At 36.9% G+C, this 26336-nt stretch overlaps 1 protein-coding gene across 6 annotated transcripts in view; it reads right to left on the reverse strand.

Annotated features, from left to right (window-relative positions):
• Positions 1-23287, reverse strand: part of SLC39A12 (solute carrier family 39 member 12) — a 34956-nt gene extending 11669 nt beyond the window's left edge. For 2 of the 6 annotated variants that reach the window (XR_004417907.2, XM_033059374.2), the window contains exons 1-9: positions 23124-23287; positions 21674-22026; positions 17573-17854; positions 14799-15006; positions 12629-12831; positions 8111-8279; positions 4951-5123; positions 3040-3192; positions 1773-1883 (exon numbers count right to left, since the gene is read on the reverse strand). Coding sequence is in view for 5 of the 6 variants with exons in the window: in XM_033059374.2 (XP_032915265.1) it covers positions 1773-1883; positions 3040-3192; positions 4951-5123; positions 8111-8279; positions 12629-12831; positions 14799-15006; positions 17573-17854; positions 21674-21943 (1569 nt within the window). In the remaining variant the exon portion in view is untranslated. The remainder of the gene's footprint in view (positions 1-1772; positions 1884-3039; positions 3193-4950; positions 5124-8110; positions 8280-12628; positions 12832-14798; positions 15007-17572; positions 17855-21673; positions 22027-23123) is intronic. The other 4 variants (XM_033059385.2, XM_033059407.2, XM_033059382.2 and 1 more) reach the window with 4 other exon arrangements.
• Between the last annotated feature and the right edge of the window lie 3049 nt (positions 23288-26336).

Consider the following 26336-nt stretch of genomic DNA (forward strand, 5'->3'; position numbering starts at 1 on the left):
GTCATTCCCTTCCAAAATGTAGGGGTTTTTCTTCAGGGTCGTGCAACCTCCAGTGTCTTGTGTCTTGGCTTTTAGCAAGGGCTTCGTCTCAGCACCAGGCAACACTGACTGGGCACAGCAGCACTTGAGTACTCTCCATGGTGAAGTTTACCCTTAATTCAAGTGAAGAAAGAGACAGTGTCTTCTTCCTTATCCTAGAGAGATAAAATGATGCACCAGCCCTAATGTTTAATTAATAGATATTGCAACTGTTGGGAGATAGGGGAGAACATGAGTAATCTCTCACTGTCCCTACCTCCTTGGGGCTTTGCTTTCTGATTGGAGAAATTATTAGAAATTCATGTGAGGGAGAGAGAAGCCAAGAAAGCTTGTTTGCTTGAAACTAGAAAGAATGAATCTCAATTCCTGAGGGTTTTTTCTCCCCAAAAAATTGTGTTAAAACCTGTTATGGCAGCCACTGGGGTCAACAAAAGCAGAAGAGCTCTGTGTTAGGGACAGCAGCCACCCCTCAAAAAACTGTACCAGAGATGTGCACTGGTTACAAAATAGGATATGTTTACTGGTTGGTCTTAGCTTGGTTGTGATGAAGAATATGTGCTGTAGAGGCATAAGGAGAGAAGGAAAAATAATTGTTTCTCATATTCTACATTTTAGAGGAAAAATAAATGTCTCTAATTCCCATGATTGTAGCCAGTCATATGAATTCCAGAAATTGTTCCACTTTTCCCACAATATTTATTCGCATGCCGCTTCTTTGAACTGTGAGTCAAAACTGCAAGACTAATTACTGATCTGAAGGATTTATAAGTTTTTCTTAGTCAGCCAGTGTTTGTCTTAGTATTAATCACATGATTCTGAAAAATTGGCTGCTCTTGTACAAACCAGCTAAGCCAGGCTAATTCTATACAGATAATGTGATCTATATAGAATTTTGGGGGGATCTTGCATCTGAGGAGAATAACATGTCCATTCATTATCACAAACACCAAGCTTTGATGTGTCTCACAAAGTAGTAAACATGCTTCACTCCTCTGTTTGATCTGGTTTTTATTAACAGTTTTCCAACTGGGTTTTAGAGATTAGCAGTGATTCATGAGGCTCTTGCCAATCACAACTACATTAGGAAAATGGAGTTCACCTGTGCATCAAGATACTGGATATAAATTGAAGAGACTTGTTGAAAGAAAGAGAAAACAGGGTAAAATTTATGACTCAATTTAATTTGCAAAGATTTATCTGTCTGGATTCTATCCACAGACAAGTATTAAAGTTGTAACTTCTTATAGGTAAGCACCATTCCCAGATATCCAAGTGTTTACATTACTCTTCAAATCTGAGGAAAAATGCTCAAGAACAGTCAAAGATTTAAGTTTTTCACTAATTATGCACTTAACTCTTATTGCAGGAAATTCTGAAGTTTTTCCTAAGGAGAGTCTGCCTTTATACAGGATTAACGTTTAAAAAGAAGAGAGGAGGAAAATCTTCAAGAATTTTATCAACAAAATGTATAACAATACAGGAAGTGTATTGTTATATCAATCTGATACACACTTAAGAAAAGTTATTGTAAAATATCTGTTCTTGATAACTCTGTGAAAGCTCATTATAAACTAAAATCTAGAGATTCTTGACAATCATGTCAAGTAATAAACAACAAATCAATACAGACTGAAAAATAATACTGATTTATTACATTAATTTTGTTCATTTGTTTTGAGGAACAGAGAAAGAAGAATATAAATTTAGGGAAGTATGTTGTATTGGTAACCTACCAACTGTATGGTTGAAGTAGATTTGCCTCTGCCTGAATGTTCATTTAATTCAGACTCCACTGGAAGATCATGGGAATGTCCCCAGTGCCCATTAACTAAAGAAAGGCCCTGCTGAACGAAGATGCTTTGCAATTAGTTCTGAAACCCAATGAATACAGGTGCAGCATTTCTCAATCTTTTATGAAAATTTAGTATTTTTAAGATTTTTTTTTTCTTCCAAACAAAATCTATTTAAAAAAATTACTGGCTGGTATCAACATTTCCTAATACTTGTTATGTTAAAAACCCTGAAAAGTGTATCAGATAAATCAGTGACAATCACAATGGTTTGTAAAACTTAATTTATTTTAAAAATCAAATTCAAATTTGAAGCTGATATAGATATAAAAATTAACTTGGAGGATTTATCTAGTTCTCAGTAGAAAAAGTTTAAAAATCTGTGGGATGATGATAAAACCCTTCTCTCAAACAAGTAGCAAGAAGGACTCCTTTTCACAAAGCAAATAGAATATCACCCTAATCAAAATACTCTCATTCTATTAATCTCACATTATATTATTATGGCTGACTCAAAGGTAGTGGGCATTGTTATGTATCTACATCAGTCTTCACACACTCTGTAGAACAGAACAAAACAAGCAAAGTTTTAGCCTTCTCAGGTGACATTAGGATCGTCTCTCATGCTGAGAAACTTAATGAGCCATCACATTTTGTGCCACATTATATCCTTGTGCATAATTATATCTTCAGGCTCCAGCCATACAGAAACAAAGTAATAGAGTTACTGTAAGCATGGCAGCGAGCAAGGAGATCTTATTAACATAAGATTGGGACCTACTGTCTGCAACACACATAATAGATTTGCACATCAGTGGGATAGGGATCAAAAACAATTGGAAATATTAAGATATTATTCTTGAAAATATTTAAGATATTATTCTTGCATCTATCTTTCTATTGCACTTTTCTCCTCTTCAAACCTACAGCAAACAACTGTCACTGCTATTTCACATGGATACACACTTTTCACCTGCTCCAGTGTGAGTCATGAATGCATGCTTATGGAATACATTCAATTAACTGTTCTCTTTCTGGAATTATAAATATATGGAACACACTCATGAAGCAAGCACAATCGACAGAGCAAAGAAAAATAGGAACTGAAGGTCAATCTAGTAGAAACACATTGGAAAACAATTCTCAATGCTTCACTGCAAAATCTCAAAAGACAAGAGATTTTTAAAGGATGAATAGTACAAAGCTTTACCTGGTCACGAGGTGTTACCAAAAGAAAGAAACACTTTTCTATCAGAAAAAATCCATGAATTCCTCCAATTATGCCCAAAAGTTTCCAAATATATTCTTTTCCCTCATAGAAATGCTCTATGTCTTGTGCTTCATGTTTATGCAAACCAAGAGTCTAAAACAAAAGAGATAAAGTTAAAAAAATTAAAATGGCAATGTTTTAATTTTTGCTAGAGCAAGCCATAACATGTTAATTAATTTTTTTTGGTCAGAATTTTATTTTCCCAGTTCTTTCAAAGGTAAATTGTATTTTGAAATATTCAGCTGAATAATGGAGGATTACATGAATCATTAGGAGCACAGCTACACCTCTTCATCTCTCAGTGGTGAAAGTAACATTATTTTTAGGGACATTTTTATGAAATCACCCTTTATATATATATGAGATATATTTTGTTTGCAATATATTGATGTTAAAATTCTATAAAATTACTTGCATCATCTTAATCTGCAAAATTCATATTGAAAATAGATAAGGAGCTACTGGAGAAGGTCCAGCAGAGGCCACAAAGATGTTTAGGGGATTGGAGCATCTCTCTTATGAGGAGAGTCTGCTGGAACTGTGCCTGTTCAGTCTAGAGAAGAGAAGTCTGAGAGGGGATCTCATTAATGCATACAAATATCTCAAAAGTGGGTGCCAAGACAGTGGTGCCAGACTCTTTTCAGTGGTGCCCAGCAACAGGACGAAGAGCAACGGCCATAAACTAAAACACAGCAAGTTCCAACTCAACATGAAGTAGAATTTCTTTACACTGAGGATGGCAGAGCACTGGCATGGGATACACAGGGAAGTTGTGGATTTTCCCCCTCTGAAGACATTAAAAAACACCTCGATGTATTCCTTCGTAACCAGATCTAGGTTATCCTGCCTTGGCAGTGGGTTGGGTTGGACTAGATGATCTCCAGACATCCCTATCAACTCTAACTATTCTGTAATTCTGTAACTCTGTGATTCTGTGAAAATAATGCATAAATTAAGTAATGCATAATTAATGCAAAAATGCATTCCTGTTGGTGGATATGCTTCCTTCTTTTCTCTAGTGTCACAGCACAGCAGCCCTCCTTTGCTCTGAAAGGCAGCAGTCTAAAGGCTGCTGAATACATCACTTAAAACTGGTGAAGGAAAATACTTTTACATTTAAAAGGTGTTGCTGAAGGAAATGAATTTATTTGACACTTAGTGAGAGTTGCTTTCCTTAAACCACTCTCCAGTTTTGCTTCCAGAGATGATGCATTGAGCATAAGGAAAATTTTAACCAGAATCTTAAGTGAAGCTCTTTTTGTGACCACTGCAAGTCTACTTGTAATAGCTGTGTAGTATCAGAGGAAACTGTTTAAAATAAATGAATATACAATGGAAAATTTTGTTCTGTTTTATATGTTGTCCTGTTCTTAAAATTTATATCATGAATTTAGGAAAAGATCATGCCACCCATTTTATTACAGCTCTAGGCATCAGGATTAATTAGGCTGATAGAATCTGGTTCTCTGGAACAATCTGTGGAGGGGACTGTGGATGTCTCATACAATCTTAGAAAAAATTCTGTTAAAATGTGTTACAGAATCTGTCTCATGAAAGAAATTAATATTCATCTAGAACATGCCTTGCACAGGGCTTGTGGAGTTTCTGAATTTTTTTTTTAATAAGAACCTTTTTTTCTTTGAATACAACAGTCATGGATATCCACTTATTATTATTTTTAATCTCTCTCTGAGCTACAGAGTACAAATGTAATTGGAGTGCTGGGGGGATTTCATAGAAAGCTTTATTTATAAACTGATGAGCATTATCCAGGCTTAAATGAAACTTTTCCCTGTGTATGTGCATGTTTGCACACACAGATATGTGTCAACATTTTAAAAGCACAATTACCTGAGGAATAAGATGTAGCAAGGCATCTCCAGAAAGGGTTCCAACAGCCAAGCCGACAAACAGCTGTAAAATGAGTGTATAGATTTCTTGACAGGAGTTAAATAAAATGAGAGTTGTACCAAACATAGATCCAATAGTAATAAGTAAAACAGCAACAGTGCTGTAACCATATTCTGTAGGGGAAAACAAATGAAACAAAACAAGGGCACCTTTAATCATCCAATATTGTATTTGTGTTTATTTGCTTTGTATCTGTAATTGCTTTTGAGTGTATGTTTTCATGCCTCTGTATACAAGCACAAGGAGAAGTGATTCATTGTGACACTGTCTGATTTCAGCTGGGATTGAGTTAATTTTGCTAATACCTGGTACAGTGCAGTGTTTTGGAGGCAGGATGAGAATTATGTTGATAACCCACTGATGTTTTGGTTGTTGCTGAGTAGTGTTTGCACTGAGCCAAGGGCTTTTCAGTGTTTCATGCTCTGAAAGTGAGGAGCTGCACAAGAACCTGGAGAAGAGGGGAACACATCTGGGACAGCTGACCAAACTGGCCAGAGGGTTATTCCATACCATATTAAACTGATCATAGCTCAGCTGATGGGTTTTTCCTCTGTCCAGTTCTCTTTCCCAACCCCTGTGAGGGGAGGCAGTGGGGGAGCATTCAAGTGGCTGCTTCATATTTAGCTTGTCTGGGGTTAAGCCACAACAGCCACATGGATTTTTCTAGTCATGTGTGAACAGGTGACAGAATTAGAAGCCTAGAAAAAATTCATTTTTTCAGGATTTACATGTAATAGTCTGGTAGTTCCAAATTTCAGACCTTACAAGCTAAACAGACTGTGGCTATGTAAATTAGAGACACTCAGAGCAGCACAGTCAACACTGCTCTGCATTTGCTTCCTCTCTTAACACATTTATGCTTGAGATTCTATGTTTTCACATGCCACACCTGTGCTTCTTTACAGTCAACATCCCATTTTTAACCAAATCACTTGCTGTAAACAAACCAAGGCCTAAAACCTCAAATGAATGCAGCAATCTAATTTAGGTTTTAAGCATAAACATTTTGGTCCAAATTATATTTACAAATCTGCTGTGGAAACACATCCCTTCAGTTAATACACCAGGACCACCAGCCTATTTTTCCCAGGTTACTGGGATATATTTGAATGCTAGTCTTGTAATTCCTCAGAGTTACATGCTGCTCACATTCCCAACCTTTTGCACAACGTGAATCTTGATTAATTTCTATGAAAGTCTTACAATGGGAGGTAAAACACAGATAATAAACATACATAAAGGAATTAATGCCAAAATATTTAAAACTGTCACTTAACATCTCAAACTTTAATAGCACTGCAAGTGCTCAGCACCTCATAAAATCAGACAGTGAATTTCACAGACTGTACATCCAAATACAAGAGTATAGTAGATATATATGGGATGTCAGCCAAAACTCAGCCAAAACAACACAATCCGTCAGTAGAATAGAGCTCAGAATAAAACTGATGAGCCTATGCTCAGGTCACTAGGTCACACATAGGTCAAACATGGAGTCCTTTATCTGTATCAAGACAGCAAAAGTGTCCCTGTGGTCATGGGAACCTTCCTTTGTCAAAAAGCACAGGGAAAGGGCTGCAGAAAGGGTTCTTATTAATTCCATTCTGCACTTGAATAGCTCAATTTTTCTCATCTCTCACCTTTATGAGATCACTAAAATGTCATTGATTGGGCTGATGGCTTTAGACTTGGAAGAATCCCGCTTAACACTGAATTTTTTATTAACTTTGTATGTGACCTGGGTAAGTTCCTTTCTCTTCTTTGTTTGTCCCTTGATTCCCGATCTAAAAAATGGTCTTATCTGTGTAGCACAGAAAAGATCAAAGCAGTAAAGACTGCAAGGTGTTCAGGTAATGAGCAGTGAGAAGATAAGAAAGGACTGCTGCCTATTGAAGACCCATAATGATTCTTCCTATTCTCTATGTCTCTTTCTACTATAACAATTCTTGGGCATATCCATGAGTGCACTCCCACACTTTTTACTTCTGGGATATCCACATGTGTCCTTTCATGCTTTTTAATTCATGTGCTGTTCCATAAGGATCACTGGGGAGCAGGATGTTGGGAAAAACTTATTAGCTCCAAAGGGACCTAGTCATCTAAACCTGGCCACATAGATGTTAGGATAAAGGTATTGAAGACATTGATTTGTAGCCTAAAAAGTTCTCCTCTAGATGCAGGCAATTATGGTTAGATGCCTTCTCCTTTTTGGTCATTCCAGACTCCCAAATTCACCACCAAAATTAATGCCTCTGTTATTACACAAGCACACCTTGATTCCCACATATCATTGGCTTCAAGTAAGAAGAAAACCCAGAAAACACATTAGAAAGCCCTTATGTCATCTCAGATTCATACTTTTCCTTTATAAGATGGACTAAGGATTGATTACAGGAGAAGTAGAATTCACAGAACAGATGGGGCAGAACACACTGGAAGCAGAGGCACTGCAAGTGGAAACAACCTAATTATACCCTTAATCAGTTCTTGTTCCAGCTCTGTCACACAGGTCTGGCTGCCCTGTTACTGTTTTTTATAGCTTCGCTGCTATAAAATATCACAATTTGAAACACCAGTAGAATTCATGCAAAACTTATCTATATCAAGCATTTGCCACATCATGGTATAAAATGCCAGGTAATGTAACTTTGAAGCTATATGTAAGAACAATGCAATGATTGCAATATAAACCTGGTGCGAATTTCCCAGAATAAACCCTTACTGCCCAGCAATCCATAGGTGAGGACCTGTTATTGCCTACCTGCTGGCAATATTAAGCAGTCCTCTAACAAATGAAGAAAATAAAACTTAAAATCTTACATGTTGAAATAGAATTCAAAATACAATAAAATTTAGACCATTGGATCCTTTCATTTCTCAATATAATACTATTCTCTGACATGTATGCTATGAAATTATAGAATGCATAAATTACAGACAGCATAAATCCCATGTTTTGGTTTATTAATTAATGAAATGTCTCCAGATGTCCTTTCACCTCTTTACCTGAATTTAAATAATAATAAATAATAATTGTTATTATTATTATTTATTAATTACTAATTATTAATTATTATTTATTAATAAGAGCATAACTCACTTTCCACAGTTGTTGGTGGAAGCTTTGTCTGTTTGAAGTCGGGAAGTTGACATGAACAACTTAAAATTTGTTGGATGATAGCTGGACTGATTTGCTTGAAGTGGTCCTTAGAAATTGAGGAAGTGTTTTTCAAAAATATCTTCACAAGTTCATTGGCAGAGAAGCAAACCTTTGTAGAAAAGTATATATAGTTAATACATTGCATATACCTACATTAAATTTTGAGGTTAAATACAGAACCTTAGAAGAACACAGGACAGTCCTGGAAGAAACCTACTATCTATCCATACTTATTCTCACTTAAATGAGTTTAATTACTTCAATTACTTCCCTTTTTCTTTCTGAGTAAACTTGATACTACTATATATTTCAGAAAGACCAGAATCTTTGGGATAAAGTAGCTCAATTTCTATTGAAGCCATTTAATGTTATAGAGATCTTAAAAATAATATCTCTCATTTTATTATTGTTATATGTGCTAAGAAAAATGTTTTAATGCTAATACAAACTAAATTCTTGGATATTCTTGTGAAATGACATTGTTTGTGGTAATAGTGCTATTAATATAAGATACTGCCTACATCAAAGCAATATTGAGATTCGTTCTTGTACTGAATCTTCAGTAAGATATGGAAATAAACTAGCTTTTCTAATTCATTAAATGAGGGAATGTCAGCAAACTAGATGTTACATAGTCTAAAATTGGTCTGAAGATAGCTTAATAATTGTGTTATTAGAGATATTTCAGAATTCCAGCTACTTTTTGTTCTTGTTTGGAGCATCTCTGTCAAAAGAAGCAATGTTTCATGGGACCATTTACATTTCAAAAATTTTTATGAAGAATTGGGTTTTCCTCTCCAGCATGAAATTTCTACTAAAAAGGTGAGCTGTTAACATAAGAAAACTTCTAGTGGAAATTTCTGTAAAAATTTTTAAACAGAAGAACTCCAGATCAAATATGTTACCTTACCTAAAGGAATAATCTTCATTTCTTAATCTCATCTGATGAGCTGTGATTCAATATTTAAAAACAAATAATTTTCTTTCATTTAAATTGGTCTGCATCTGAGACTCAAGGGATTCCTAAATATTCTTTCTGTCATTACTGAAGCCAAAGCTGCTTTTGAAGTTGTTAAGTATAATTACTTTTAAATTATCCAGTTAAAACCCAACACATTCCTGCCTTTGCTCATCCATTAATGAAGTAAAATATACCTTGTGGTTCACAAAGAAACTGAAATAATTGAGCACTGATATATTTTTTCTGAAAACCACCTTCAAGTCTCCAGCATAACGGGTGATCTTGTCACCTGGACCTATTTTTTTCTGCCTTCATGCCAAAGGATAGCATGAAGACAATTCAGGAGCTACCATATTGGAAAAGACCTTCATCTTGCCTGTTCTAAGTGGTTTTGACTCTAGAACTAGGGAACACTGACATCTGGTATCAAGTGAGAAGCCTGGGATTTTGGCTGGTTATGAGCAGTATTGATGACCAGTCGGAGCAGGGATGATATTATTTAGCACCTTCATCAACAACCTGAGTGATGGAACAGAGTGCACCAGATGGCATTCACAGGTGAAATTCATCTGGGACCATATGGTGGTGGGTGTGACTTCTATTTAGAGGGACCTTGACAAGACAGAGAAATGGGCTGACCAGACCTTAATGAAGATCAGCCAAGACAAACTGGTTGTGCTACAGACAGAACAACCCCATGCATCAATAAAAGCTAGGGAAAACTGGCCAGAGGAAGGCAGATTTGCAGAAAAAACCCTTAGGGTGGGTCCTAACAGGAAACTTGAACACGAGCTACCAGTGTGCCCTGGTGGCAATGACCACCAACTGCACACTGGCTGCATTAGCAAGAGCAAGCCAGCAGGCACTGGAGAAAGAATATTGCCCACCACTCAGGACATGTGAGTCCACATCTGGCCTGTCCAGCTTGATAACCAGCAGTGCAAGATGCTGGGCAATTGGGGGAAGTCCAGTGGAGGGCCACCAAGAGGGCTAGGAACTGCAGCACACAATGTGCCAGGAGAGGCTGAGGGACCTGGGTTTGTCCAGTTTGGGAAGAGAAGGGTTGGTAGATATCTTAAGTCTTCAACTATGTAAGGTGGTTTAGAGGGAAGAGATAACCAGAATCTTCTCAGATTTACAGCAAAAGAATGAACAGTGAAAGGTATTAGTTGCAGTAACAAAAATTCCAATTTGATAAAGAAGTCCATCAAGATGAAGGCACTAAAGCATTGGCCCAGGTTTCCTAAAAAAGACTGTATAAACTTGGGGTTTGGATACATTCAGAATTCAGTTGGACATGGCTCTATGAAACCTGATCTGACTCTGAAGTTGTCTCTTTTGTGAAAAATACAATAGACAAGATGAGGTCCAGGATTACTATGAACCTAAATTTTAATGTGACGTTATTGCCAGGAATTTTCAATGAAAAGCAAAATGTCATCTGTAAAAATAAACTGCACACACACACAAAAAAAATAGCTGTTAATGTGTATTTAGTAAAATGTTCTTATAAAACATGGGGCATTAGGACCTGCATCTTTTCTAGTTGCAAGCCCCAGCCTTGTAAGCTTTTTAACATAAGTAGTCAGAGAACTGTCTCCATTAGGAAAGCAACTATGTATGTACTCTTGGAGGATGATATCAAAGAAATAAGCACATTGATTTTGCATATTTTCATGTGAAAAATGGATAGATAGGTGGATGGATGGATGGATGGATGGATGATTTGGGTTTCCAAAATCCATGCTTGTTTAATGACAAAGAATAAATGAATACATAGACATTGTGACATGGTTTAACAGCATTTAAGATTATTTATCTTGTTAGATCATCTGCCACTTACTTTTTTTATATGCATTTTTATTGTAGAGAAAATGATGATGTTTAAAAAAAAGCAGTGACCCTTTTTCTGTGGTAATGTTTCAAATAATTATTAATATATAAAAATTATATTACAGATCTTAATGCAGTTAGCAAACACAGCCATAGATTAGTCACTATCTTGTATGCAGTAGAATCTGCTACTATTGAAGCACAATGGGTATCACAGGTGCAGAAAACAGGAGGCAAAATTAGCAACACAGCAGTGAAACATGAAGTGTTCTAATGGAATATGTCAAGGAAAATAGACATAGCTAAAAAGAACAGGAATGGAAAAAAAACCCCTTCGAAACTAGGAATTAATATAGAAGAGAAATTATCTTCTGTCCAGATGTTCCTTTGTGATTTTTTATTATGCATACAGAATATTTGGCCCTCAGTTGACTCCTAAGACTCAGATAATGCCCCTGCACACATATCTTTTGAGTTACAGTCAGTCTCAGTAGTTCAATAAATCAAAAACTGAGCTTTAAAAATACTTCAATTGCTGGATAACAGCTTTATTTCTTTTACAGATAGAATCTGATTCTATTTCTGTCCTTCATAATTTAAAATTCATATAAAACACATTTAAAATGACCTTAATTTAAGATTGGTTTGCAACCCCATTAAAAGCCTCATCATACTGGTCAGCATGATCATTTTTTTGTGGTCAGCTGCAAAGAAATAAACGTATTGATAGAGTATGCATTTCAAATGCAATACAATTACACAGATAAATATCTAACAGAATAGCATTTAGCCAGAAGAAATTTGTCTCAGCTCCCCATCATAAAATGACCACACAGAAAAAGTCAATTGCACATCACTCAGTTCTCCTAAATGAAGGAGAAACCTTACCACTGAGTTAATATAAAAGGCAAAGGATTGAAAACAATAGTAAAGTGTTCTTTGAAGCATGCATTTCAAATGTGTACATCAAAATATATACCAATTATATACTTTAAAGTATCCTTTTATGTTCTAAGGAATGATACTCAGTCTAAAGGATGAAGTCAGTTACCATCTTGATTGTTGCCATAAACAAAATTTATTTATTTTCAAATTCTTCAGATAAGGATAAAATCACCTGCAATAAGCCAGTGTCCTTCAAAGTCCTCACAGAGGATACTGAGGAGTATCTAAGGCTCTGTTTTACTTTAAACTTTTTAAAGAAGGCATCTGGATTCCATAGATGGCTATGAAAAGAGTTTTGAAATGCCCAATCTCCAATTTACAAAAGCATTTTAAAAGCAACTTACATAGAAATTTTAATTTACTTTGTTTTCCTTGGTGAAAAACAATCCTTCTTTCTACCAGGTCACTTAAGGGGTCCTGGAAACCACAAGAAATCTCTAACAACTATATGAAAACATCAAGGCCATGTTACTCCAGTCCTCCGTATGTTGAAGAAACACCAGATTCCATGTAACACTAACCACTGTTAGCCCCTCCCAGTGACTTTAATTGCCCATTCAGCATCCACAAAATCTTTCCCCAATAAATATCCATATCTGCATGCCTTTTTGAAATTAATACATTTTACCTCAGACATATTGCATGGCTTGCAAACCAATTTAAATGTCTGTCAGTGAAATTCTGCCACCCACACTATAAGAACATAAAAATTATCTAACCTGGTCCCAATCTGTGTTCCTTTCACGATCTTCAAAATAGCCTTTCAGATAGTCTCCCTTTGTCTGATTTCCTTTGACTGGAGAATTTCTTCTTCCAGTATCTCTGATTGCCATATTGTAACGTCTTCTTTTATGACTGTGAAATTGTCCATTTACAGTGCAGGTCTTTTTGGCTGTAAGCACATTTAGTAGTTGTTCTAGTTCTAGTAATTCATTAGAGAACAGATATGTTACCATTGGAAAATGCACACTTAAAAGACAGAATACTTAAAAGACAGTAATTTTTTTTCTTTTTGTTTGTTATAACATTGATTAAAATTCCTCATTTTTATACTTTTTTCCCAATTTGATACTGGAGACAATTTCTCGTTAACAACTCTGGAAGTTCCAAACACCCAGATCCTCAGCCTTTCCTTCTTTACATTTTTTTCTTTATATGACACTCAGATGTTTTGCCTATGACTGTCTCAGAAAAAAACAGATGTGACGGAAAGGCAGTTCTTTCATTTTATCAGCATCTCTGACAAAACTATCTAGTAGTTGCTGAATAACTTCACTTGTTAAAATGTTCCTGTGTAAATGGAGCACCACACTAAGCTGCCACAGCCAGGTATTTGGACCAGGAAACAGATCCTCTCTAGGGTGCCCTGAAATCAATCTTCTGGATGCTGTGCTGCCCTTGCACTTCAGAAGTGCAGCACAGGACAGGGAATTTTTTCTCTCCTTTGGTTAACTGGGAAGCATGCCTGCTCACAGTACTGACACAGGAAGGAGAGAGCCAGGATCCCTAATCGAAATCTGGAATTATGCACAGATGTACCTCATGACACAGTTTGGGTGCAATGGGTGCTTCTGCTGATGGAATGCCCAGCTATTTGAGGGGGTAGGTCCTCTCCTCTCCTCTCCTCTCCTCTCCTCTCCTCTCCTCTCCTCTCCTCTCCTCTCCTCTCCTCTCCTCTCCTCTCCTCTCCTCTCCTCTCCTCTCCTCTCCTCTCCTCTCCTCTCCTCTCCTCTCCTCTCCTCTCCTCTCCTCTCCTCTCCTCTCCTCTCCTCTCCTCCCCTTCTTATCGCTTTCCTTCACCCGTGCACTTTCAAATGAAGCCACAACAATAATTCCTGTAAACCTTAATTTATCCATTAAAAAGTGGTTCACAAATTAATTTTAAAGAAATCTAGATTAATGGGAATTTTCCCATCTGATAATCCTTTATTATTTTGATCTTGTTGCCCAGAAAATGCAAATGGTATAATCCTAATGGAAAATCTCACAACAAGGTTTCTGATAAGGTGTTTCACTACTTTCTTTTGGCCACTTAAATAGATCTGAATGGAGCTACAGGTGTATTTGTTTTCTAAATGGAGTAAAATCTAACCTTCTTTTTCTATGCTTCCAGATTTTTACTCTTTCCTGAAGTTACTATTAAGAATTTAAATAAATGTAAAGGGACAGTATAATGAGCTTAGAGTTAAAATAGACTTACTCTGTTACAAACTGGTTAAGAATATTTTTTGTTTATCTGAATGACATCCTAACTCCACCAGCCACACAGTCCCGCTGTTATCTTCACTGGGCCCCAGATTTCACCATACATAGCTATTTAGTAGCACGGTGCTGAGATGGCTACATCCATTCATGTCAGAATTATTTTACAAGATCTGGCTGGGCAATTTTAAAGGAAGGGCTTTGCTGCCAAACCAGTTTATGTAAGCACAATTGAGGACCCCAGGACTAACGATTATTACTGTTTTAATATTTATTTCTGTGATTCAATGTACCTCTAAATGTTAAAAATGGTTTTAGCTGTTTTAATCTGCTTTAACCCATACTAAATGTAACTTTTAGAAAGTGCTTCGAAAAGCTTATAAACTGTTGCTGTTAACAGTTGCCACAAAAAAGGAAAAGTAGATGTCCTATAACAACTTTCTAGATCCATAGCAGGCGCCTGAATTGATGGTGTAGCTTCTAAAACTGTTAAGCAGACACAACCTTTTACAGAAATTAATAGCTGCTGCTGCATTTGTCTTGTTTTTTACAGGTTTTTTTGTTTTGTTATTTTTGCACTACTTAGAGCTCTCCTATACTTCTATTTATTTATGGTTAAATAGCACTTCTGATAAGTCCAGCAATAAATTTTCCTGAAGAAAATGAACTTTGCATACTCCAGCTTACCTGTCACTTGGAGCTCAGTGGTACTATTTAGAGAACTGAAAATATATTTTATAAAGAATTCTGGGGAAGGCAAACTTGCTTTGCCCATACAGACTCCTTGGACAGCCAGAGTAAGGATTAAAGCAGCCAGGCGTGGAAGAGTGTTTTCATCAGCACCATCTCTGTCCATTATATTAGCATTTTTCTCCAGAGTGCTCACATCAACACACTGAAATCAGGAGAAAACAGCATGAAGACAGTCCTGCTCATCTCCATTTAAATAATCAGAGGGACAGGAGGAGAAACTGGGGAGAAAAATTTCACAGACAGCCAGAGGAGAAAAAATGCTAAGATGTAAGCTGTAATTGCCAGTAGGACAGCTAATCAAAGGACATTTTCAGCAGAACAGGCATAGAATTAAAAATCTTGAACATTTACTCAATGTCTAATGGGGAAAAAGTACAGTCCTTCATGCAGGTTATTTTTTGCTTAGTGTTATTTTCCTCCTGTTTCTATTGTTCCAAGTGTTCTCCTCAATTACATCTATGTATACTTCCAGAAAGTGGAAGAAAGGGGAGGAATTTTTGTTAAGGCATGAGAAATTGGCTCAAATAATACAGACTTTAAGTCTTCATCTCAAACTTCAGAAAGAATTCTTTAAATGTTTTTAGTTCCTTACCTATTCAATGGAATCAATAGTTTTTTTATTAAGTAGTTACTGTATATGGGGACAATATGGAAAGATATAATTTTGCTGATAAAGGGTGACTTTCCTCCTGAGTGACCAAATAAAAACAGTAGTCAGGTATGCAGCCATGTGTGTGAAAGTCTGCAAACTCTCTCAGTTGCCCAGAAATTTATCCCCCTTTTCGAATTTTCTTCCCTTTTTTCCCTTTCTTGTTTATTTTCACTGCAAATAGCTGGGTTTCAATGAAACAACAACAATGAAAACAACAAAGGCAAAAAAATACTTAATTTAACTTTTTTTAACTCATATTAACAAAATTAAAAAGTCGCTAGATGAGCTAGTACAACAGCAATTTATTTCATACACACTCATCTCTCCTTATTCAGGCCATAAACACTTCAGAGAGGAGGCTTCCATTTATTTTCTTGCTCATTCACTATACATTAAATTTTTTGTAACCCAAAATTTAATCTCTTATTTTAACCAAGGTATTAGGTGCTATGACTAAAGAAGAGAATATTTGGTTTCTGTGAAACCAAAACACATAAAGAGCCACTAAAAATGCTTTTCTTCTATGACTACCCTGCATCATTGGCCCTTTTCCACAACTCAAGTGTTGTGATTCCAAGTATTATGCTATTATGTTTTGTGTACCTTTCATAAAAGAAACCTCTTTTCCCTCAAGTCTGTGAGTGGGGAAGTCTCAGTTACTGGACAGGCTTGACAACTGATTATACTGCCAGCATAAACAAACAGAACCCTCAGTAAAGCATTTTATGGGTTGTTATTCTATCTTGACATTCCAAATACCCTCCAATGCCTCTTTACAGTTGCTCAGATACCATTGGAGTCCTTGGAAATCGGCACGTTCACCAAGACTCAGAACCAAAAGAACTGGTCAATGAATAATTTATGGTGAGAAACGACCACATAAAGAAGACAGAGAGAGGAACTGGAGGCCCTCAACATTCTGGACACAGCCAGGTCTCCTACTCATCTTCTGTTTGGGCAGAAAACCCTACTACAGTATGCTGTTAATGAAAATCTAAGGAAAAGGCCAAATTTGAGCTTTGTATAAACCAAATTTAACTCAATACATTGAACAGATCTAAGAGAATAGAAACAGGAGGTCAACCTCTACTTTAGGAATTATCTAATTTGGCAAAAACCTGCTTCATTGCCCATTACAAGGAAAAGTTTTTCTTTGACTTTGAGCTCTAGATTATTCTATTATTTTATAAATCCTATTTGAGATAAGGAATTCTAAACAGCAGTGAGAAAACTCACAGCATGTTTCCTGACTTAGAAACTATGATCTTAGCTGAAAATACTCAATATGGGTTTGGTTTTTTTAAACTTTAAATTTAAGCTTATCTTTAACAATCTTTCTACAAGGCATATCCACGCTGGTAGATAATTAGTCACAAATGTATGAGTTCCAGCTGAAGGAGCCCATCATGTCTTCAGACAGATTCCTCATTCCATTCAGCCTTGGATAGACATGGAAGTGTAGAACATGGCAAGGATTTCATCACAGCAAAATAATTCACTATTTCTCCTATACCAGCCAGTAATGGATCAGCTGTGCTTTATACCATTGAAATACTTCTTTGAACTCTAAAATATTATTCTATTATTTTATAGATTCTATTTGAGTTAAGGATGTCAAATAAATCCTTATAGATAGATCTATTTCAGATAGACCTCATAGATCACTGGTAGTGTATCTATGATAACAAATATCAGAGATGAGAAAGTATTTTCTGTCCTTGGAGCCAAGTGCAAGATTTTGCATCTACGCAGCTGTGCTCTTTTCCATCTGCCCTAAGCAGAGCAACAGCATTTAAACTACCTATTAGGAATAGGTAGTGCAGCACCTCCCCAGCCACTTCACAGCAGACCTTGTGCAAGTGGCACATGCCAGAAACAACTCAAAGAAAAGCATTAAACAGCACATACAACTCAATACCAGTGTTCAACCCATGCTCAGACACTTTCATTTACCAGTCTTCTGGAGGACTGTGATTACTGGCATAATCTCTGTACTAGGATAAAGGCATTATACCTGTAATAATGATGAAGTTATTTTTACATATGTTTTCTTTACCTGGTTTTCAGAAGTTTTAAAATGTTGCCTTACTGCAGCTAAAATATCTTCAGTTTCATTCCGTGAAAAATAATAACAGTCTTCATCATGTCTTAAACTAAGCATACTCTTTAGGTAAAATTTATAATCCTTGTCAACCAAGTTGAATTCTGAAGAACACATATCTCTACGATGAAGAATGTAGTAGAGAAGAATAAGAGAAATTCTCTCAAATACTTCTTCACTGAGATGGTCTTCTGAATCTCCTCCAGCTATTATTAACAAAGCATCTGGTTCAAGGCACTGTGAAGAAATAAAAATAAATGGAATTCAACTCAAGTGACACCCTGTCAGGCATCTGCAAATACAGATAGGAAGGACAACAGGAGAATACAACTTCTGTATTTAAGGGATTGAACCTAAAACTACACAGATGCAGGCTGATGGAACGGCAGGAGGAGGGTGCAGGTAATTCATTGCAGTTCTATGGCTGCACGATCACACCATGGAGTTTTCTTTTCCAGAACCTCTTTTGATTTTAAGAAAATTTAGTCATCCTAGAGATGACACTTTGAGCAACCTGTTCTATAGAGAGGTGACTTTGCTTATGGTAGGGAGAGTGCAACTACAGGATCTTTAAGATCCCTTCAAACTCAAACTATTCTATGATTTTTTTCTGTAATTCTATGATTTAGTGGTTTGAGATTTGTAGGGACAATTAGCAATAATAATGACCAATCTTTGTAGCGAGCAAAAACCTCGCACTGGCTTCAGCTGATTATACTTCTGGTTACAAATATATTAGATAAGGGTTAGGGCTATTTATATTTTCATCTGTGCATTCTATCTATGTTTACATTATAATATAAAAACAATTGCTGAACTGTAGTTAATTGAGGCTATGCAAACAGAAGTTATACCACATTCAATGCACTGCTGAGAGACATAATTGAGCCTATAATCAAGCAGCTATTTTTATGTTTCTCAATGAATTCTGTTAACTGCAACAATGAGATCCAGTGCAGAGCAGCAGCACGAGGTCTCAACCCCATTTAGTCCTTCAAATGTATTTCAAGAGGGACTGAAATTACATGTTAACCCTGTGCAGGCTTTACATCTGAGTAGAGATTTTTTAGTGTGTATCTCTAGATACACACACATACACATACATATCTGTCTGTCTATCTATCTATCTGTCTATATATATATCATTTATCTCTCAACTTCTTCTTAATATAAAGACACTTTCAGAAACTTTTGCCACTCATACAAAAGTTAGTCTGTAAATCAGCGAAAAGACTAATAGAGGTCTATCTCAGGCTATAAGAAATAAGACACTGAAGTCTAAAGAAGAGATCTTGTAATTAATGTTATTCATTCTGTATCTATTTTTTCTAGCAGACTCCTTTCCAAGCATGTTATACACGTGTCAGCTAATCTCCACAATAGTAGAGCAGTTAAACTGTACATTTCAGAGAAGACACTACAACACATGAGAGACCATGGGAGGATCAACACTGCATTCTAATAAATTAATGGATCCAGACAGAATCCAGTTTGTCAGAATAAATTTTTTGCTGCTACAAGCATGATGAGTTGTTTGGTGGGGCTCACCTTGTACATTAGTTCATTTTCCAACACTGAAGCTGGGTTAATGAAACAAATATTGTCATGTTCAGAAGCCAAAGTTCCTTGGAGGAACTGAGAGAGCTGCTACATTTTAATGTGAAGAATTCTAACAAAAATTCTCAAAATAATGAATCTTAAGAGAAAAAAAGAAAAAAGAAAGAAAATTGTAGATATTAATAGCCAAATAAACTATTTTTACGCATAAATATGCTGGACTACTGTATGATTCACTGTGTCCTGTCCTGCTTGCATTGTTTATCAAGGTCTTTTCCCAATGCAGTCTCTGAGAATTACTCTTTGGATCGGGAGGTGTCTATTCTGTTTTCTGTCCCAAAGACCTCAAGACAGTCAACCAGCCTTTATGAACACTCAGTAGTAATATAATAAACATATGGCATGAAGTGGAAGATTTTCAAAGATATCGGTAAGATTTTAAAATCCACTGAGATTAAATTGCAATCAGTGAGTCCATTGTTTCCTCTTGAAAGGAGGAAACTAATATTTTTACTGGAATAACCATCCATCCTTGATTTAGAAATGCTTATTTCTTACAAAAAAGGCTCCCAGAACTTGGGCACTAAAGTCTGAGTTTCTTTTTTTAAGTGGCCAGAGGTTCCAAAAAAAAAATTCTTTCCAATGCAAGAAATACATGACTTCTGTGTGCTTAAGAAATAAAAAAATGTCAGATACCATTCAATAGCTGCCTGCCCCTGCCCAAAGAATCTTAGGGCCACTACACAACAAACCAGAAGAGGGTCCAAGGAAAGTGTCAAACTTCACTGCTTTTAAATGCCTATTAGAGATATCATAAAAACAAAACCAAAAAAAGTCTGAAAACAAAGTAATGTGGTATAAACAGAATCCTGGATTTAGAAGGGAAATTGAATCTGAAATCAATCAGTGATTCCCAGCAAGTATGGGGAAGAAAATGCCAAGTTAGATGGGGAATTCTGTTTCAAACTTTGATGAACTTGAAGGACAGCGCTTCTTGCACAGTTTTTGCTGTCTTGATTTACCAAATCTTGTTAAATCATCATGGAAGATTTCATTACAGTACCACGTGAGCTCCATGTGACTTAAAATGCTACTTCTCTCTCAAGGATTTCCTATAGAAAACCACATTCCTGTGGCACAGAAACTCTGAGAGTGTAGGAAGTGTGCAGTGTTTCTGACTCAGATGACACTGAGGAATACTGGAAATGGTGAAAGTCCTCAAAGTCTTCCTACAGAAAATTTCCAAGATGAAGCCTGAACAGAGCAGCGGTACTGATTAAAGTAAGCCCCAGCTAAGTTTCCCTCAGATTTCATCCATCCAGGGACACAGTGGAAAGCTCTCAAGAAATACATCACAAATACAAGAAAGAAACATTCCACTCAAGAAGAAAAACAAAAAGGGCAAACAAAAACTAGTCCCCTGTTTTGTGAATTTGTGAATTTTAGGAGGACTATATACTCATGCTTAATGCATAGTCACTTTTCAGTCTGGGCCCGTATCTGATGCATATTTGTTGTCCATGAGTGAATAATCTCCTTCACAAAATTATCCATTTAGGTAATGTCAGGAAACTACAATATTTATGCATGAAATTTCACATTTGGACTCATATGAAAAATGGGAGCATATTTAGACAGGATCAATTAAGTGAGCAGCTGCCTACCACACAAGATAAAAAGATTCCTACTTCATTGTCTTGGTAGATTGCTGAAAACAGCTCCTTGCAAAAAAATTCACCTTTCAGACCATCTTCCTAAGTGTGGTACAAAGTGCTTTATGTAGGTCACTGAGCAGAGCCAGAGCCAAAGTAATGAAAGCCAAGGCTGACCAAGTCCTTTGTCGTCCCTTTCAGCTAAGTTGCTCAGTAACACTGTCCCTGTCCTTTCATCATTGAACCAGGACTGGGTTCTGAAAATATTCTTGAGTAGACAACCAATCCTTCTGTGCAACTGTACCCTGGACTACTTCCAGTTTCAGTTTGTATTTGTAGATTCATTGTTCTGCCTTTCCTTTTCCTTGACCTGAACTGCTTACAAAACCCTCCCCTTAATCTTGAATATTTCAGTGAAGTGGCACATAAATCTGAGACAATCCTGTCTGGGTTTTATTTTTATGAAGTAAAATCCAGAACAGCAACAAAAAAAGCAGCAGAATTGGTCTCCAGTATTTACCTATGCCTTTCCACAGTGGAAATCCTGTGCCCCAAATTTAAGCTCATGCTTTTGTTGTTAGACCAGTTTTCAGTATAAAAAATTTTGCTGGAAAACAAGCACTTGGGAACTTTAAAAGGAATGTCTGTCGTGTTAGGAATATCTCTTCATGAGCTCAAACAATAAATAAAAATAATACAAAATGAAACAAAACAGGGACAATTTTTTCTCTGCAACAGTAAGTTTTTTACATGTTTAGGTATTGTGTTCAGGACAGTATCACTCTAACAAATGTTAGAACTCACTGATGATCCTGTAAAGATATCCCTCATTAATTGAAGCACTAACCAGATTACAATCCTCTTGCATGCCATAAATCCGCTGTGGGCACTCTGCTCTCTCCAGTAACACTTTGATCAGTTCTCGTGAGTGGTTCATGTGGAGCTCAGTGTTTTCAGCTGAGAGAATGCGTAAAACTTCCACCAGAGAGCCTCTGCTGGGAGGATTGCTGCCATCCTGCCCATGCTCTTCCCCAGGCTGTCCTTCAGCAATGAGCACGCTGAATATGAAAGCAGAACATACCACCCCAAGAGCTGGATGCTTGGTCAGAAAACACATCTCCTCTTCCTGCAGTGTCTGATCTGCACTGAATGTTGGATTGCTGTTTGCACTTCACAGCTTAAACTGGAAACTTGAAGAATCTGAATGGTAAAGGGGAAAAAAACCAACCCTTTAATTAGTGCAAATGCAATATGTTCGAAAGGATTTATTAATTGGTCGGCTAAGCTGATTTGCAGTGACAAGCTGTTTTTGAACAACAGGGAGCCTGTAAGGGCTTTACAGCAAAGAACAGCATGAAACTAAGACAACCATGGCCTCAAAACTTCTTTAGAATTACCAACAAGTGGTTGTCTCAAAGTGCCCTTCCCTCTTCTTAAGAATAAAGTCTATGGCTTTCATTTCATTGTTATGCTACTGCATACACTAATAATTCTTTTCGGTAAGAATAGGAAAATATAATGATTTTCACTTTCATTTCATCATGAAAACAGGTTTTTAGTAACAAAACTAGCTGTAAATAAATATTGCTAGTCTGATACTAATATGAATGTGCAGTAATTACATTACATAGCAATAATATAAAGCAAGTTATATTGTCAAACACTTTACCAACATTACTAAACTCCAGCTATACAGCACAAAAAAGAAGGATGTATTTAAAAATTAGTGATCATTACTCAGACGGAAGAATAACAAAACTGAGGTTATAATTTCACTCAAAGAACTCAGTGAATAAACAAGACAAACAAGCTTAATTTGTTAACTCTAGGTGCAAAAGACATTTTGTACTATAAGTCTCTCTTGTCACAATCCTTCCTAATAAATCTTTCCTTCTTTAACAGTAATATATCTTAATAACGAAGCATAAGAAATATAAAAGAGTTTCACTTCTGTTTTCCACAGAAGTTTTGATTTTATTGATGGGCAGATGCTGGCAGCAACACACATATTCAGATAGTAATGCACATGTGTTAAACAGCCTCATATACATTCATCTGCTTTGATCTGCAACATGATACACGTATCTTATTTTAAAGGAAACTATGCTAACAAAGTATTTAAAATTGAAAAAGAACTGCTGAATTCAAATGGGCATTTAGTCAGATGAAAGTTAGTATGTTTTTAGATATTATGAAATCCTTTGGTGTTTAGATATATTCTACTGTTAGCAATTAGGAATATGTATCATTGTTATGAGGATATTATGAGCATTTATTTCTAAATGTTATTTTCTTACCTTCTGAGGGGAAAAAGAATGCTTGTGTATCTAGCTTTGTGGCCTTCTGAATCCTCAGAAGTATTTAGCTGCTGGAAGTCCAATGTTTTTAAAATTCCTTGATGGTGCTCTGGAAGCTGGAGAGGATTATTGCTGCCTTGAAAAGTTTTCAGTTGCTATGGAGAGAGCTGCCCTTAAGGTAACAATGGAGGTGGATAGGAATTAGTACACGTTCTTCTTCTACTTGCAAGTCCTAAGCCTTTCATTATTGAATTTATTTCACATATTTTAGTAGTTATCAATTTATGTAAACAGTCTAATTTAAAAGTACAAGATGTATAAAATCTACTAAAGAATGTATTCATTATAATGGATAATAAATGCAAGCACTCATAACTGTTCTGTGTTACTAAATTATTTGATCAATTCTACAACAAACCTGAATTTTGTTTTTTTCATTAAAATATTACTACTTTTTGAAAATATGAGAACACAGTAGAAATAAAAATATTTTCAAGCACATTCATAGAAAAAAAGATATTTTTTCTTTGCAAAACACTGCCTGTAGAAAACAGCCTCTTTCATCCCCACTTATCCTGTGTCACATTTGCACCAACTGAAAAAGCTGGGATAGCTCAGCCTGTGGTGAAAAAAATGTCATCCACCCACTCACATTTTCCAGAGGGACGCTGTTACGAAGTTGACATTTACATCACCACTCCATGACAATATTACTGCTCTGGAAGTTAGTGAAAACTGTCACAACTGACAGGTTTCTACAGAGACTGGTACCCCAGTCATATCATTCTCCCACCTTCCAAAACCCCGTGTTGTTAGGAAGGACTATCATCTCAGCTGCCTCAAGAAATTCTGCAAAGCAGTAAACCTGTAGTAATAGAAACATCATAATTCTCTTTAAAGCTAGATTAATACAAAATCCTGGGTTCTAAAATGTCTGTAATGTCTCCTACAAGGTGGTGAGATCAAAGGGAACAGCCTTGTTTTAGCAAGACTGAGAACTGACAACTGATGCTGACTATAAAAGGATTCAACTGACAATGCCAGCTTGAGGGAAATGCAAAATGTAAACAAATGTTCTCAAAAATGCAAAGCACAATTACTTGTACAGATTCTTGTGTGATGAAGGCTAAGAATTTTAAAAATCACTCCTACTTTTAAATATTATTTTATTTTACTTCATAAATTGTAAAATGTATTTATCAAACTAGCATTTCTAAATATACCGCTTTATGAAAACAAGAATTGCAGAAATTTTTCATATAAATATTTTTATAAGAATGAATGAAAAGCAGAAACACATGATAATATGCATTTCCTCTGGCTTTTATATAATTTGTTCTGTCAAACAAAGCTAACCATGTCCAGATTTGTTCCACTAATAAAATAATTCCTCAGATAATAGGGGAATAGCTTCTAGGATTTAATTCTGGGGATTGCTCAATCTCCAAAAAACCATAGAATAGGTTTATCTGTATATAATTTGATGCTTTGTGTATAATTACAAATTGAAACTAAGAATTAATTCCATCCAATTAAAGTGTACACACAGAGGGTGAGTTGTTTCAGTTTACTGAGAAAAGCTAACATTTAGAAACACATTTGATGATTCATAACTATTGAAAACTTCTGAGAAATTATTATTGCATAATAATACTGGCTACAAATTACTTTAATGTTTATATTACAGAGTGATGGTAAAAAAAGAAAATATTCAGTACATTAAAAAACAAGAGACAATAATTGGTACAGGTGATTATGGCTGATCTCAAAGGGGAATTCACTTCCCTTTTTATGACTAAGTGTTGCAAATCTCTTCTGGCTTGGAAATGAGCTTCTCAGTGGTGGCAAAATCACTGACAATGACTCAAGGCTCACCCTCTGCTTTTACCCTTGACACTGTTTTCAGTCATGCCACTGTTATTAAAGAACTATTCTGTCTACACAGCACTTGGATTACCTCTTCTGAAGTAATTGCTGGCATCAGTTGCTAAGTCTTTTGTTCAAACCCTTGTGCAGCAGCATTTTTCCCCCACTACTTACCCATCCCAAAGCTGTGCCAACTGATCAAATGGGACCATGACAATTTGAGCTGTGCAGTTAGATGCCCATTAGGAATTTACTGAGATACAAAGAAAAAAAAAATAAATCATTTATACAGTTTAGTATCTTAAAAGCTCCCAAAGGGAACTATCATTAATATTGTAACTCATGTGTTATGAGACTAATATCTTGCTCAGATTTTACTGCATGACTTTTGGGGAATTTTGATAAAGGAGGAAAAAACTCCATGCACAATGGTCATAAGCTAGAGACTCTCCATTTACTGTAGAATGATAATTTGCATGGAAGAAAGAAGAAGTTCTTGAGAAGAACTGGAGAACTAGGGTAACTCAGAGTGAAGCAAATTACCATTCTAACATGACAACAGGTTATCTATAGGAAAAACAAAGGTAGGATGAATTTCCTGATTAAATAAACAATTTAAAAAAATATTCTGTTTTACACTTACTTATATATCTTGGCATGTTAAAGCAAGGATCTGAGATCAAGAATTTTCAGAAAAAAACCTCAATATTTTTAAATTACAGTAGTTTCACGAATACAAGCCGCACGGATTATAAGCCGCACTTCCGGTGCCTCGACAATGTTGCTGTCTTTGTCAATAGATAAGCCGCACCCTGAATATTAGCCGCACTTTCGTTCGTCGCGAGAATCCGTGCGCAGCTTTCACAAATTGGCCAATTAGTAACAGGATCGCGGCAGAGCGGGCTTTACTGGCTCGGGGCGGGGCCAGGAAGGCTCGGCCCGCTCATGGTTGCCGACGGGGCCGGGTAGTCCAGCTCAGCGCCACGGCTCGGCGGGGCTGGCCGGGTGGTGCTGCCGCCGCCGCCGGGCTCGCTGGCCCCCCTCTCCCGTCAGCACCGCCCCGCTGCCGCGTTCCCTAGCCCTGCCGGCGGGCTGCCGCCGCCCGGCTCGCCGGCCGCGCCGCGCCGCGTTCCCTAGCCCTGCCGGCAGGCTGCCGCCGCCGCCGCCAGGCTCGCCGGCCGCCCCCTCCCGTCTGCACCGCCGCCGCATTTCCTCGCCCTGGCCGGCACTGCAGGCCCCCGCACCGCCGGGCTCCCCCACGCTGCTGGCCCCGATTCTGCTGGGCTTCCCCCGCTGCCAGGCAGCCCCACCCGCCGGCCTTCCTGCTTCTGCCATGCTCCCCTGCAC

This window comes from Catharus ustulatus, chromosome 1, assembly GCF_009819885.2.
Source record: "Catharus ustulatus isolate bCatUst1 chromosome 1, bCatUst1.pri.v2, whole genome shotgun sequence".
NCBI classification, from domain to species: domain Eukaryota; kingdom Metazoa; phylum Chordata; class Aves; order Passeriformes; family Turdidae; genus Catharus; species Catharus ustulatus.